Source organism: Cavia porcellus, unplaced genomic scaffold (genome assembly GCF_034190915.1).
Source record: "Cavia porcellus strain 051 isolate PalLab524CR breed Dunkin Hartley unplaced genomic scaffold, mCavPor4.1 scaffold_9, whole genome shotgun sequence".
In the NCBI taxonomy this organism is placed as follows: domain Eukaryota; kingdom Metazoa; phylum Chordata; class Mammalia; order Rodentia; family Caviidae; genus Cavia; species Cavia porcellus.
The window spans coordinates 16,517,994-16,533,950 of record NW_026947492.1 but is presented as its reverse complement, the minus strand read 5'-3'; the positions used below and the strand labels follow the sequence as shown (position 1 = coordinate 16,533,950).

The following is a 15,957-nucleotide window of genomic DNA, read 5'->3' as shown; positions in this document are numbered from 1 at the left end:
ATTTCTAGTTTTCAGAGTAATTCATTATTGATGAGTAAAGTGTTTCATGACCTTTCTGGATTATTCTGGTAGTATGTGTTCACACTTCAAAACTTACAATGTGTAAGTAAAGCATTTTGCAAAAACCAAAACAAAACAAAAATACATAACGCACTAATTAAAATTCACTTCTAACTGGAAAATATTCCAAAGCAAGTTTGCTAAATAAAATTTTTCAATTAGTATTTAAATTCATATAACATTTGATAAATGTTCAGTAATTATATTTATTATATTTATATTCAGAATTAGTCTAGTATGAAATTACCTTCTACAATGCATGCTTCAACTGTCTTTTAACTTACCTCTAAACTTATCTAAACGTCTTGTGAAATATAATATATTATTTTTCAACATTTGTCTTAATTTTTAGAGGAAAAATGAACCATTTCTCATTATTTAACTTCTAAAGCATTCCTTGGGGGAGTTATGATTGCACCTGTATTACTTTATCTTGAAACCTCAATGAAAGCTGCTTTTACTCAGTCTCTTAGAAAAATATTTCAAAATGGACTTTTTTGTGACTGTGTCTTATTATGTTAATATGAATAGTATAGGGCAATGAAAATAAAAACTTTCAAATATTACAAACAATATTTGCTGTTTTTACATTTTTGTTTTCTTTTCATAAATCATTTCACACAATTCATTTATGTTCCCTAAATGAATATTTTAAAGTAGTCACATGAAACTCAGAATAACTCTAATGATATCTTTCACACTGTTCATTTAATTCATAATGAAACAAGAATCGGGTTTTAAATGTGCCACAACACTGAATACTTGAGAACTAATTGGATAAAATCTAAGTGTTTATTTTCCCCAGAACTGATGCTTATGGGATAAGATTCTACTGGGAGGTCATTAAAATTGTTTATTACTAATCAGACCCTTATTGTCTATACCCAACATATAAAACTAGCTATTGATCAAGATTTGCAGACAGCCAAGGTACGCTGGGCACCAGCTGTATCAGAGAACCGGGTTAGTGATCCATAGTGTACTTTTGCTCTCTCTTCCTAATGTCTCTGTTTTTATGGGCAAAGCAATGGAGAAGAAAAATATCCCATCTGTTCTTTCTGGGAAGGATGATGGTATGTGTGAGTCCCAGACAATAACTGAAAATACTAGGGAACTTTAGCTGCAGTTTCTCTCCTGTGTTGAGAAATGCACAGCAATAATTTTCTGTTCTGTCTCTACCCACACTCTGTCTAAGGGGCACACTCCCAATGAGCACAGGTTCTCTTATTGTCTCTTTGTATTTGAAATATAAAATTATATCAAATAATTCATTTTCACTCACTTCAACTCACACAGTACAGAGGTTTTGTTCAGTTATTCTGAATCTATGTTAACTTATCTTTGAACTTCTCCAATTTTATCAAGCATACTTCTAATTAGACTTACTATGAAAGGTAATAAATCTGTACTATATTGAAATTATAATTAATGTGAAATCAAAGGTAGTAAATTCTCAATATAGCAAAATTAATATTTTCTACATAGGAACATAATGAACATATTTGTGGGAAGATAGAAATTGGAATTTTCAATGGGATGTCGCTTTGAAAGATCTTAAAGACGCCAACTTTTAAGGGAGATGTTCTGAGCAATGAAGAAACAAAAGACAATCTAAGGAACCATTATGAACGAAAGCTGAGGGCACAGCAAAGGTTCTTCAGGGCAATGATTGTGTCTTGTGCTAACTGTTATGAGGATAAAAGGAAAATTTATTTTTGCCTTTAAAAATCTTTATTTGACTTTATTCTCTTCCAAAAAAAGTGATAAGAACCAAGGAGTAATAAAATCCAACATGTGTAAATTGTGTTGTAAAAAAGAAAGGAGAAAAAAGTGCTCTAAAGGCTACAACTGCAAGTATGTTTAGGGGTGTTAAATAGATGACCATATTTACGTTTTTGGCTGGATCACTGAACACAACTGTTTGCAGGCTCACTGTTTGAATGTCCACTTTGTATGCTTTGATACTGTGACTTGAGCAACTATCTCTAAGATGATAATGTGTAATCTATTAACTGGTGATTTCTTACTGTTTTTTTTTTTTTTTTTTGTAGTTCTGTTAGTTCTGTATTACTTGTACCCTTACACCACTTTGTTTTGTTTTCTCTTTTTCCTTTTAAATAACATTTTAAAAAAATCTTTACTGGCCCTATTGTGCACCCACATCATAATAGCTATGTTCCCATAGGACACATCCTGTGACATTTATCCCACTGTCTATTCTGCCTTCTTGGCCCCTTTGCACTGAAACATTTTAAACAGCAAGGATTCTACGCAAGAATCTCTATACTGAATGCTCTCAGGGGCGTTTCAAGTGTATGTTTAAAATTTTGGGGTCAGGGATTTAGCTCAGCAGCGTAAGCATCTGCCTGGTAAGCAAGAAGTCGTGAGTTTGAACCCCAGTACCAAAAAAGCCCTAAAACCCAAATAACTATGTTCTGATTTAATAGAATTATTAATGAGTTAAAATAATGAACATAATATTCAGTTTCTTTAAAAGTTTTGGCATTCTGCTTGTGATTCACTTATTTCTAAAATAGACCTAAATAAAAGGAGCTCAGAAAACTGACTCAGAACAAATTATCTGGAAATGTTCACAATGTCAAAGGCATTCAAACATCCAGGTGTAGCTCTCAGAGCAGAAAATGAATCAAGGGAAGGAAGTTGTGCCATTCGTAGTTCATGGGGAGCTGCTCAGAAGAGACGGGTCAGAGCCCCACAGGTGCTGTCAGGATTGAAAAGACAAGGCAGGCTGTGGAAGGAGGAGTAGTTGGTGGGATGGTTTTCAGTGTGTGTGTGTGTGTGTGTGTGTGTGTGTGTGTGTGTGTGGAGGGGCTCCACATTTCTTGGAAGACTGTAATGAGCACATTTGTCATAAAGACACAGAAATCCATCATGTAAAACCTGGGTGAGCCAGGCTTCCAACTGGAGACAAATTAGTATGTTCTCATGGAATGTTGTGTGACCCATTTGGTATCATTATTATTTTCTTGTGGTTTTAACATTTATTGCACATTTTTATTGAATTGTAAGTGACATGCAATTCAGTGCTTTCACTTTTACACATCATTAGGGGGATGGTAAATTTGTGGGGTTGTACAAACATAACTGTGTTCAACTTGCATTTTCCACACCAAGCCATGTAGAACTCGATAGCTTTAACAGTCCTATCCAGTGTGTCCTTGCCATGGCTGCTGGCAATTCCCAGCTTGTTTCTAACTCTATGAATTTGCCTATTTTGAATCAAACACATGGATTCTGACAATGGACAGGTTCTGGGTGTGGTGTCTCTCGTCTCAAATGTTTTAGGTTCATTTAGGCTGTGGTAGAATTCATTAATGTATTCATTTTATTGCAGAATTCTGCTTGTTTGATTTACACACTTTGCTTCTCCATCCCCACTGGATGAGTATTACATGGATTCCTCTACGGCTGTTCTCAGCAATGTAACTTTGTATACACAAGTACAGTTTTTGTGGAGATGCACATCTTCTATTCTTTGTATAGCTGTGAAACTGCTGGACCACATCCTAACTGTGTTTTTTCAAATTCTGATAACTGCCAGTGTGTTCCTAGCAGTCTGTACCATTTTGCAAATGCACAAACTGTATAATGGCCACAGTTCTTCACCTTCTTGCCAACACTTGCTCTCTATCTTTTGACTACAGCCCCGCTGAAGGACATAAAATGCTCTCTTACTGTGGTTTTGTTGTGAATTTCTTTAATAATCAAGGCTGATACAGGTACTGTCACATACTTAGCAGCCACTCACATAATTGAAATGGAGCAGTGTTTATTCAGAGTCTCTGTGTATTTTAAATTTTGGCCATTCATCTGTCTATTTACTTATTTACTTCTTTAGGTTTCGAGAAAAAGTAGAGGATGTGGACTCCCCAGGTGCCCTGCTGCTCAGGTGTGACATCCCTGGGCCCTGTCCTCCTAATCTCTGGGTTGTAAAAGTTTATGTTTAATGAACACTAAAGATAAATTATTTTCCAGGTACAGCATTGAAATCATTTTTCTTTTTCTGTGTGTTTTGTTTTCAAGATCTACATACAGTTTACTAAATTTTCCCAATTTTCATGTTCAATTTCCTAATACATGTTCTGTTTTGTTGTATTTTCTAAGACTTCTTTTCCCTATAAGGGACCTCATGTATCTCAATCTTGTGTCATTATACTGAAATGATTAGAAAATGACTCTTACATTTCGTCCTATGATCTATTTGGGTGAATTATAGTGAAGGATCTGAGAATGTGATCCAGATTAACATTTATCTCTACTTTGCTTATTTTCCCAGAGACATTTGTTAAAATATTTATTCTGAGATGAAATATTACATTTTAGTTCATTACACATGTGAGTTTTTACTTTGTCATTGAGTTCCACTATTATAATTTCTTACTGAAGATAACTCAATAAAACCTTTCCAAAAGAGTAAGTATGAATCCTGTAATTCCAATCTTTAATTTAGATCAACTTGGATTACACAGGGTTCCTTATGTTTTCATTTATTTTTGTCACTAGACCATCAATATTTGCATTATAACATAGCTGAGATTTTTACAGGGTTGCACTGAATTTATAAATCAATTTCAGAAGTAATAAAATTTCTCACTATTCTATATTTTTCATTCATGTACATGACTGTCAATTTATGAAGAATTTTTTTCCATTCAGTGCTGCTTAACAATCATATATACAATGCTATACATATCTTTTCTTTAATTAACTCATAAGATTTTAATTTTTTAATGGATACTATTCCAAATGGAGTTTTACTGCTAATTTCAAGTGTGTAGAATAACAATAGATTTTTGTTATTATTTTCTTCTACTACCTTCATTAACCTTTCCCATAGTTGTCATATTTTCTACACATTTCTTATATTTTCTATTTAAAGTTATGTCATTTCAAAATAGAGCAACAGACTTGGCTTTTGTATTCCAGAACAAGACATTATTACTCATAACAATGAAAATATAGGTAAATATAAATATCTGTATCTGATGTTTATTTGCTTGCCTCATATTTCTGAGATCTAAGTGTCTTTCATGGCTGACCAATATCAGAATCTGGCTGAGAAATAGAGAAAAGAAGAAGAAAATGATAAAATTATGTTTTACATTTCATTGTGTGATATAACAATAGTGAAATATAATAATTCTCTTCTGTTTTTCATGAATTTCCCATAAGAAAATGGCAAAACAAAATCATTCCATGGTGACTGAATTTATCCTCACTGGATTAACAGAGAACCCAGAGCTCCAGCTGCCCCTCTTCCTCCTCGTCCTGGGAATCTACGTGTTCACAGTGGTGGGGAACCTGGGCATGATCACCCTGATTGGGCTCAGTTCTCCCCTGCACACCCCCATGTACCATCTCCTCAGCAGTCTGTCCTTCATTGACCTGTCCTGCTCCACGGTCATTACCCCCAAAATGTTGGTCAGCTTTGTGACAGAAAAGAATGTCATCTCCTACCCTGAATGCATGACTCAACTCTACCTCTTTGTGTTTTTTACTATCTCAGAGTGTCACATGTTGGCTGCAATGGCGTATGACCGCTATGTGGCCATCTGCAGCCCCTTACTTTACAATGTCACCATGTCTCCTCAAGTCTGCTGCTGGATGGTAGCTGCGGTGTACAGTGTGGGTTTGGTTGGTGCCATGGCTCACACAGTCTGCATGCTGAGGGTGGATTTTTGCAGTGCTTATGTAATAAACCATTACTTTTGTGATCTCGTTCCACTACTACAGCTCTCCTGCTCCAGTACATTTGTTAATGAGGTAGTGCTTCTGTGCTTAAGTGCTTTTAATTTTTTCCTCCCAACACTAACTATACTTTCCTCCTACATCTCCATCATAGCCAGCATCCTCCACATTCGCTCCACCTCTGGCAGGTCCAAAGCCTTCAGCACTTGTAGTTCCCACATCTCAGCAGTAGGTATCTTCTTTGGTTCTCTTGCATTTATGTACCTGCAGCCTGCATCAGTCAATTCCATGCACCAGAGTAAAATGTCATCTGTGTTTTACACTATTATCGTCCCCATGCTCAACCCCCTGATATACAGTTTGAGGAATAGGGATGTAAAATTTGCCTTAAAAATGTTCTTTGACAACAAAAGTATACAGCTGAATTAGTGAGGTTTTTGTTGCTGTGACCATAACATTTAGTCAGTTTCCTATGATAATCTATTTTTTTATGATATTTTCTAATCTAAATTATTGTCAAACATTTCTGAAAATCTGTACTGTAAAAATAAATATTGTTGACTGTTGGAATATATAAAATACAACTCAGAATTCTTACTACTTGTGTAGAATTATAAAAAGAAATATGGATTCATGTGATAGGTGGTAAGAAATTTCTACCCACAAGGAGATAACAACATACTGGGCAATGTTTACAGTATTAACCAGGGGTGAACATAGTAGGTATTTTTTTAACATAGGTTTATGTAATTCCTTTCCAAAAGTTGGGGATGATTGTAACCTGTCATTTTCCTGTCACTTCTGGTTTAATTTTCACTTATTGCAAAGAGACCGTATTTTGTTTTTCTCCCAATTCAAACTCAGATTTAACACTGATTTTCTTTCACTATTAGAACTAATGTGACTTCTTTACTCTTAGGAGAGGCAGAGATGATAAAATGTTTTTCTGACTAATGACAAATAACCCTTCTTCACAAAACTCACTATCTACTCAGGGAAAAAAATACATTTTAGTAATATATTTTAAGCCAATAAATTGCCTTCTGTAGTTGGCCCAGTTATGCTGATGCTCTTGAAAAATTACAATCCAAAGATTTGAGGTAATCTTCTGGAAAGTCATCATTCTCCTGATTAAGTTTCACTGTCTCTTTATGGGCACACATGTATGAGATAAATAAATATATACATATACACCAACGTGCATCACATGCTAATAAGTTGGAATTTAAATTTGTATTGTTTGAATGTGCTTTGCAAGCTTCACATGTATGATTTTATATTTATTATCCTAGACATGAAACAAGCAAATCCACATTTTTTCCATGTAAATGAATATTAAATATATGACTACAAAGCTTTTGATATTTTCACAAACATTTCTGTTTGCCTGAAACTATTCATATGTTTTAAGAAGGTTAGAAATGCCTGTACTGTTTTTAAAATAATTTTTAGATATCTGGGAAGATGTGTTGTTAAAATATTATCTCAAATACTATATTGAAACAAATCAGAGTCCAAATCAGAGATGGACCTCTGTTATGACTTGTGTCTAGATGTCCCCCCAAAGATTCATGTGGGCAGAGATGTGGTTTTTAGGAGTTCGCTGGAACTAGAGTGTGTTATGCAGCAACATAGGGCAATGATAGCCTCATGGGCTCTAGGTTGAAGGGTGTGATTGTTACCTGCACTCAGTAGCCTTGATAATAAAAAGGGCAAAACCCATCGTGGTTCTCCCTTGTTTATTTTTCTACCTTCTGGTTACTATGAACCCAATCTCCAATAAGCCACCTTGCCCTAGAGCCAGTCAATCATGGACTGAAATGTGTACACACTGTGCGCTAAATAAATCTTTTTCCCCTCTAACTTTGGGTATTGGAAATTTTGTCTCAGCAATGAAAGAAAAGAAACCATGACAAGGTGTATCACATAAACCAGAAGCAGAGAACATTGAAAGAAGGGTGCTATTGCAAAGGAGAAAAACAAACAGATCTATACAATGTAATAATAAACTTACAGAAAAATGCATGTAATTACAATTTAACAACTGAACACAATAGAGTAAATATACTTATTATAACATCAAGCAGTCTTAGTGTAATATTTTCAGAGATAATATCACATGTCTCATGAAAATGTGCATTTATTTCCCAGAGAAAATAGTTTCTAACTTACAATCAGCCTTTTAATGGACCAAAGTATGTTATATAGGCAGACTTATAATCACTTTACCCCCTGTTTTAATTATGTTTAGATTTGGATATGGATCACACACATGTGTTTCCACACAGTGCACATTTACACACATACACACACACACACACATAGACCCCTCCTTAAACTAGTTGATTTGGGCTGCTCTGTGGCTGCTCACAGAAGCAAACTTCTTGCTGCTGTCTTGTGACACACAGTTTCCTAATAGATCTCAAAGGATGGTACCAGCTTTATCCCTCATCTCCTCTTTGCCATCAGCCAGAATACATGGAAGGAGAAAGGATCATTTTAAACTCCGAATCCTGCCTGATGCTAATAAATGGTCCTTCCACTTTTATCCTTTTAATAGAAAGCTAGTCACCTAGATTATTCTACGTGAAAGAGGGGTTGACAGGTTGACCAAACAGAGGTTGTCATTACAGATGCAGGAAATTTTTTACATAGGAAAGAAGGGAGACTAAAGATTGGTGATGATGACTTCACCTGCATTTCCCAAATTTCAGAGGTTTGAAAATTTCCAATTTAAAATTTTAATGCAAATGTTTCCCAATGTTTAAAGAGACAACTTTGTCCTTTTATTCTTGGGGATTAGCATTTGATTTTTGCATTGCATCTAAGAAGGAGAACAGAGTTCAGTGTGATTTGAGATAAGATATTTGACACATAGGAGAAATGTGGAATATTTTATCAACTGATAAGGTACTTCAGAGAGGCACATGCTGTGCTGGATGAAGGAGTCTTTACAATATCTCAACAACTGTTGAATCATTCATATGATTTGCATTCATTCATTTTCCTTCTTTTCTTTTCTTTTCTTTTCTTTTCTTTTCTTTTCTTTTCTTTTCTTTTCTTTTCTTTTCTTTTCCTTTGAGACAGGGCCTAGCTCTGCAAATCCGGCAGGACTTCAACTCACTATGTAATCAGGATGGCCTTAATCTCATGGCAATCCTTGTGCCTCAGACTCCTGTGTGCTAGGATTATGGGGCGGAAAAAATAAAAGGTCCCAATTATATCTTTAAAATTTTCAAGAAACTTTTATTCTATTTTATTTTATTTATTATATTTTACTTTTTCTGAATGAATTTCCAGGATGGCCAAACAGGGCATTGTAACCATGGTCTGCAGCGCTTTTGTCCAGAAAATACAGTTTTATTGAAAATATACTTTTAAAATTACAATAGTCCTTTTCTGCTTTCTAATATATCTTTAGTTTCTTCTTTCCACTCTGGAATTAGTTGAGTGCATTCCTGGAATTTTACATATATTCACTTGAGCTTTATTTAAGGTAAGGGGAAATATTGAAAATTTAAGAGCTTCATAGTCCTTTACTCTTGGGAAAGCTGCTGAGATATAAAAGCAGGATCTGTAAAGCAGTTAGGTTCCTGAGTTATCAGGTAGCAACTCGAATGAAGAAAGTTGGCAGGCAGAGCAGAATTTTCTAGATGGGAATATAACACACCTCACAGTTGCCCTATTATTCAGCTCTTTGTAGTTGGAACCCTAGCAAAGACAGTAGTTAAGGCTCACAACTACTACAGTAGTTATAGATCTCTCTCTCTCTCTTTCTCTCTCTCTCTCTCTCTCTCTCTCTCTCTCTCTCTCTCTCTTTTTTTTTTTTTTTTTTACTTTTTGGCAGCAGAAATTGAACTCATGACCTCACTCTCTCCAAGTAGGCACTGTGACACTGAGCTACATCCCTGGACCTCCTTACAGTAATTTTAAAACTAACGAATCCTGTGTTAAATTTAGAAAGCAGTGTGCTGCTCTTCCCTTCTCTGTATCAAAACTTAATGTGCACCTGATATGCATGACATTAACAAATAGTATCGTATATGAGACAGAAGATCAGAGTACTCACAATATCCTTCCTTCGCTGAGATAAAAATTCAAAAAGTAATACTTTCTTTTAAAAGTCGATAAACTATCTCAAATTAAAGTCCTTGAAGGTGTCTTTCCTGCTGAGTGAACAGAATCATCAATTTCCCCATGATTGCAGGAAATTTGCAGATTTTTCCAGTGATTTTCTGCTCTTATAAAGATTAAATGATTTCCAACTTCCCTAACTGATACATATACATATGAACACACAAGGATAAATACATAAGTCAATTTTTTAAACAAATAATGTACTCGCAGTGATGAGGAACTGGGGTAAAAACACTGTGATTAGACTGAGTTCTCTCCTGCACACCCAGTGTACTATCCTCTCAGCAGTCTGCCCTTCACTGACCTCTGCCATTCCATGGTCTTCATGCCCAATATGCTGGTGAACTTTTTGTGAGAAAAGAGTGTTATGTCCTACCCTGAATGCATGTATCACCTCTACTTCTCTGCATTCCTTACTGCATTGTCACATATTGGATTAAATATCATGTGATATATTACCATTTAATCCCTTGCATTCCAGTGCCATCATGTCTTATCCTTGTGCTACTGACTCTAGCAGGTTTTTATATTTGGGGTTTCACTGGATCTACAATTCACAAAGGCTTTATGTGGACACTCATTTTGTGCAAGACCAATGTCATTTACTACTGTTTCTGTGATATTTTTTTCACTCTTAGAGCTATACTTCTCCAGTGTTCACATCAGTGAATTACTGGTTTCCTTCTTAAGTGCATCTAACATCCTGACACCCACCTGAACCATCCTTACCTCCTACACCTGCATCACAGCCAGCGTTCGCTCCATTATTGGCAGGTCCAAAACCTTCAACACTTGTGGCTGTTATATCTCAGTTGTTGCTGTTTTCTTTGATTCTGCTTCATTCATATACCTGAAAGCCTTATAAATCAGCTCCATGCACTGAAGAAAAGCATTCTCTATGTTTCATACAGCTTTTGTACCTATGTGGAACCCCCTAATCTGTAGCCAGAGGTGTAAGGATGCCAAATGTGCCCTGATGAAAATTCTAGATAAGTGAGCAGAGTCATGAATAGAATAAATGTTACACTGACATATTAGATATGACCCACTGTTTTTCCAGGTTTTTAACTTGTTATGTTTATTTTTTGAGGTTTTTAAACATTTTCAATGCCTGCTTATTTACACAACTCCATAATCCCCTCCTGTTTACTTTCTTTGAATTTGTATGCAATCAATGTATCAGGGTAAATACAAAGAATAAAATTAAAGATTCTTGAGTGTCAAAGAAGACGTAGTTTTATATTTCAGCAACAACAAACCAAGAACAAGGATAAGATGATAATGAGAAAAATAAGATATTGTTGAAATTTCATGAAATGTCAAGAACTGTGCTTAGAACTTTGAATGGGCTCCTTCATTTAATACTTACATTATCCCTCAGGGATTATTCTTTAAACCATTACATAATTGAAGCTTATTTGAGTGTATTCCCAGGATCTTCAACATAAGAAGACATTAAGTCTATGAAGTTTGTCTCCAGGAGCTGTGATATGATTCAAGGTGACTCTTGGCCCAGATAATTTTGGAGATCTCGAAAGTATCTTGAGAATCCCCTTGTACACACTGAACATCTACAGTTTCCTACATGATTGTGTTGCTGTTTTCTGGATAAATTTCACATTTTCATTGTTACTTCACTCAATACCATAAAAATGACCAAAAATCCACACTTATGGAAAATAATAGGGCACAACAGGGACTACCATTTTTCTGTTGCTATCTCTCTCTTGTGCTCTACTTGTCATCGGGTTCCATGAGGCCTGATTTTTTCTGATGTTAGGATTGTTAAATATAGGCATGGTCTGATTTGTGTATCACCATCCACAGGCTGCATGTTTAGAATTCATTTCTGCTGAATTTATGTGATCAATAATTTTTTTTACTGTGATCTTCCTCCATTTCTCAAGCTCTCTTAACTCATACATATGTCAATAAACTGATAATTCTATGTATGTTGCATCAATTTGCCACAGGAATTCTCAGTTTATGAACATCAGGAGCAGTTCACCATTAGGATACTTCTGTTGCTCACTGCTAAATTAAATGATTTATAAAAGCAATGGATTTTTGCATTGTGACTGTTACATCCCAGGACAAAGAATGAACAAGATGTCAGAATTGGTACTGGAAAATGGACTTCTCAACTATATAGGAACTTAAACTTACTTCCCCAGGAGACTCCTCTTTGACATTTCACCTAAATTATATGAGGAAATGACTGCAACTTTTCGCTGTGCTGCTTATGATAAGTATGTTAGACTTAAATATTCTTTGCATTTCCCCCTCACTGGACTATAATCTCTGGTGAAACAGATAAACACTCAAATACATTTTGATGGTTACACTAGACTTTTCTGGTTTACCTGTTTTCCTCAGACTACCTTCCATTCAAAAGATATGAGACAGTTAATTTTTTTACTACAAATTAAATCATAAGCCTTTCTCTTTCATTCCAGAAGCATTACTACACTTCCAGTACCCAGTTAGTCTTTGCCCAAGTCAGCAGTAAAGTTCTTGTCTTGGTGCTTAACCTCACCCAGTAGAACCAGGGACTCCATCAACAATTTAGCTTCCTGCCCCTTGGGGGAGCTATCTCACATATCATCATATCCTGTTTCAGGAGGTTTGGGCAAAGCTGATTTCCTATTTCCCTTAGTAACTCCCCCACACCACACTCCTATGTTGGCGTTCCCCAATTCCTAAATCTGTAAAAGCTACTCAAATCAAAGGATTAAAGCTTTGCAGCTCATACCAGAAAGCAATTTCTAAATAAATTCAATTACAAGTAATGCAATTATTTTCTCAAAATTAAATTTTTGACAATGTTTTCCTTAAGAACTTTAAATGTAATTTTTTATTTCTAAACAAATAATCTTGCATAGAACTTAAATAACTTTTGGAAGGTATATATTTGCATTCTTCCTCAATATTCCATATTTACTTATTTATTTTTGTGCGAATGGACTGATCTCAAGTTGGCCAGTCAGGCACTTGTGCTGCTGAAGTAAATCCCTGGCCTCCTCTTTTATTTCTAGAAGAAAACCAAGTCATCATCTCTCTTATTAGTGTGTTAAGGACCGCTGCCAGTGGCTACCACAGCTCTCAATTCAATAGCCACTATTCCAAGCATTTCTCTTTGTGTGTCTCTGTCTCAATCTCTCTGTCTCTTTGTCTCTCTCTCACTCTTCCAGCTATGGGTCAACCTACAACTTCACATGCTGAATAAAGACTGTGAGCTATACCCTCAACCTTGCATTCCAGTTATATGATAAATCAGGATACTTAACAGACTTGGTGGAAGTTGGTTAAAAGTAAAATTTTGATATAAATGCAAGCAGTGAAATGACTATACTCAAGCAGATTAATGTATTAATTGCTTCTCTTTATTTATTTAGGGTGATAAAATCATTTAAATATGCTCTCTTAACAAATTTCTGTCATATCACAATGCTAACCGCAGCCACCCTTCTTTGTCTTCCTGTTTATCTGTCCCCACTCATACCTGGTATGGTGTGTTCATTAAAGGAAACGACACTGAAATTTTAAATACATATTTTAAATCTGACAGGCACTATGCTAAGTGAAATCTGTAAAAACTGAAAATATAAACCCAATAAGTAATTTACCTTGTGTGTGAAGTCTGTGACTGTAAAGGACGTCCTAGGGACTTGTGTGGTGTCTTTTTCAAATTCGAGTGTCTTACCTGTCACTGTCAGATCAATCATCATTTGATATCTTTCGTATTACTTACTTACCTGGTATAGAACTTGCATGCTCTCATTTATCATTCCTGTTTTATATGTAAATCACAGTCTTTGTCTGAAGTAGATAAATCAATAAACATGAAACCTTTTGAATCATTCTTAGAGAAAACCTAACAGCGAATGTAGTGACTCAGAGCAGCTTACTACTATTACCATACAGCTGGGCAGTGTTGAAGCCCAAATACAGCCTCAGTAGTTAACAGTTAGAGCTGGTTCCTTTGGGGCCTGGATGGAGGTGTCCTTTCCATGCCTTCATCAGCTCCAGAAGCTTCTGGAAATCCCCTGAGCTCTGCCAAATTTCAGCCACATGCTGCAGTCTGTGTATCTCACACCTTGTTCATCCAGCCTCCCTTTTACTGGAACTCCTGGGATACATGAGGCCCACCCAGATAATGAGCTTCTTTTTATCAGCACTTTAAACCACCACACCTCAAAGTCCCCCTTACTATTTTCTGAGATGCTTGCACAGCCTTGGATGCACTCCCTGGTTAAACTAAAAGCCAGCTTAGGAAAGTCACCTCTAAACCTCCTGTGCTGCTCACTGGTAAGCAGGATCACCCTGGGTCTGGGGGTCAATGACACTGGATCCTCCACAGTTGCTAAAAGACATTCATGCTCCACTGAACTCCTGATTCTCATTCATTCAGCATCCTCAGGTAGGAATCAACCAGAGTCTACCCCATGAAGCAGTATGGCGACTAACAGGATTCTCTTAAAGGAAGCCCAGAATCCTGCCTGAACTACAATTCCAAATGCATCTTGCTGAAGCTTTGGTTTGCTAGGACTTGCTAGAATATGAAAATGTTATACACTAGTGATATGTAAATCTTGAGATTATCTAACATGTTACTCTCAACGAGAGAGATTCCACAGGTGAGCAGCATAGGCAAACTTCATAGGGTGCTTACAAAATATAATCTCAGACATTGTGACAGACCTGTACCTGAATCCAAATATGCTACTGATCAGATCATTAAATGATTCGCTTCACAACACAATTTAAGAAGCATTTGTTTATATTTACCAAACTTATGTCTACCCCTTGGCTTAATTCTGTATTGCTTAGCATGGACATGAAACTAATGACTTCATTCTCTTTAAAGATAAATGAGTCTTACTGATTTATACTATCCTTTAGGGCTCATAATATGACTTTCCCACATTTATTCAATTTCTGTATTAATATTTAATTAAAAATTATTGAAAATGAATTGAAACTTATAAGAATGTGAGATATATTACATGTGTAATTATTAAGTAATTCTTTAGATTATAAAAACTAGGAAGCAGTACCGAGATCAAAAAGAAGCCCCAATAATTAAATATGATACCAGTTTCCCCAGTGTTAACATTAGGATTCCTAAATATAATTTAAATTGGAGATTTTTAATAAAATATGTGAGCTATTCATTTATGCATGATATAAAATTAAGCATTTGTGTGCAAGGAAATGAATGGCTTATTGTTTTAAATTCTCTATTACTATTATCAGAAATATATAATTTGACAAAATGTTCCCTGGTCCTCTAAAATTTACTTATTACACTGTAGTCTGTGAACCGATGACACTAACTAGGAGCTTTTCAGTATGCAGAATCTCAAACCATACTCAGTTATGGTGGATTTCAATGTGCATTTTAACACAAATAGTCCCTGTGTAAACCTTTACCACTAATTGGCAAGTTTTGAGCTGACACAGGAGATGAAGCAGCTGGGGGAAAAAGGCAGTAATAACTGGTTCCTTTCTACAAGTCCCTAAGAAACAGAGATCCTTGGAGAGTGCTCCGTGTTATTTGCTGCCTGGTGTGCGTGTACTCATTGAAAAACCTGGACACAGAAACTGAGGATGTTTCTATGTCTCCCCTGAAACTGGGGACACATAGAGAATAAAGCAAGCACTGGAATTCCTGAACAGTAAAGCAAACCAACTTCAAAAGCAATACTCTGAGAAAGAGCTCTGCACTCTCAGCATTTAAGATTGTCAAATACTGAGGATCTGTGACTCACAATGCCAGACTTAGAGTCATTGGTGAAGTGGAAAATCAAATCTAACATTCAGGTGCTCAGGCTGAAGAACAGTGAGTATGTTCATCTCGCACCTGTAATTTGAAATTAGGAGCAAGTGTTACCCTATATAACATCAAGAAATAAGATAGTGTAATGAACACCATAATTATTGAAGGCTTTTTATCATGTTTTCTGAATTACACTTTATTACCTCAGTTATAGTATGAGAAAGAGTTGTTGTCAGAAAGAGATGTGTGGAATTAAACTTTATGAATTATGA

General features: G+C 35.7%; 1 protein-coding gene across 1 annotated transcript; it reads left to right on the top strand.

Annotated features, from left to right (window-relative positions):
• Positions 1–5,247: 5,247 nt before the first annotated feature.
• Positions 5,248–6,198, top strand: LOC100727967 (olfactory receptor 8G50-like). The gene has a single exon (XM_013155421.3). The coding sequence runs from the start codon at positions 5,257–5,259 to the stop codon at positions 6,196–6,198; it is 942 nt and encodes a 313-aa protein (XP_013010875.1). The 5' UTR covers positions 5,248–5,256.
• Positions 6,199–15,957: the final 9,759 nt, after the last annotated feature.

Coding starts and splice junctions, on each gene's coding strand:
- LOC100727967 (XM_013155421.3), top strand. CDS start 5,257: ATGGCAAAACAAAATCATTCCATGGTGACTGAATTTATCCTCACTGGA.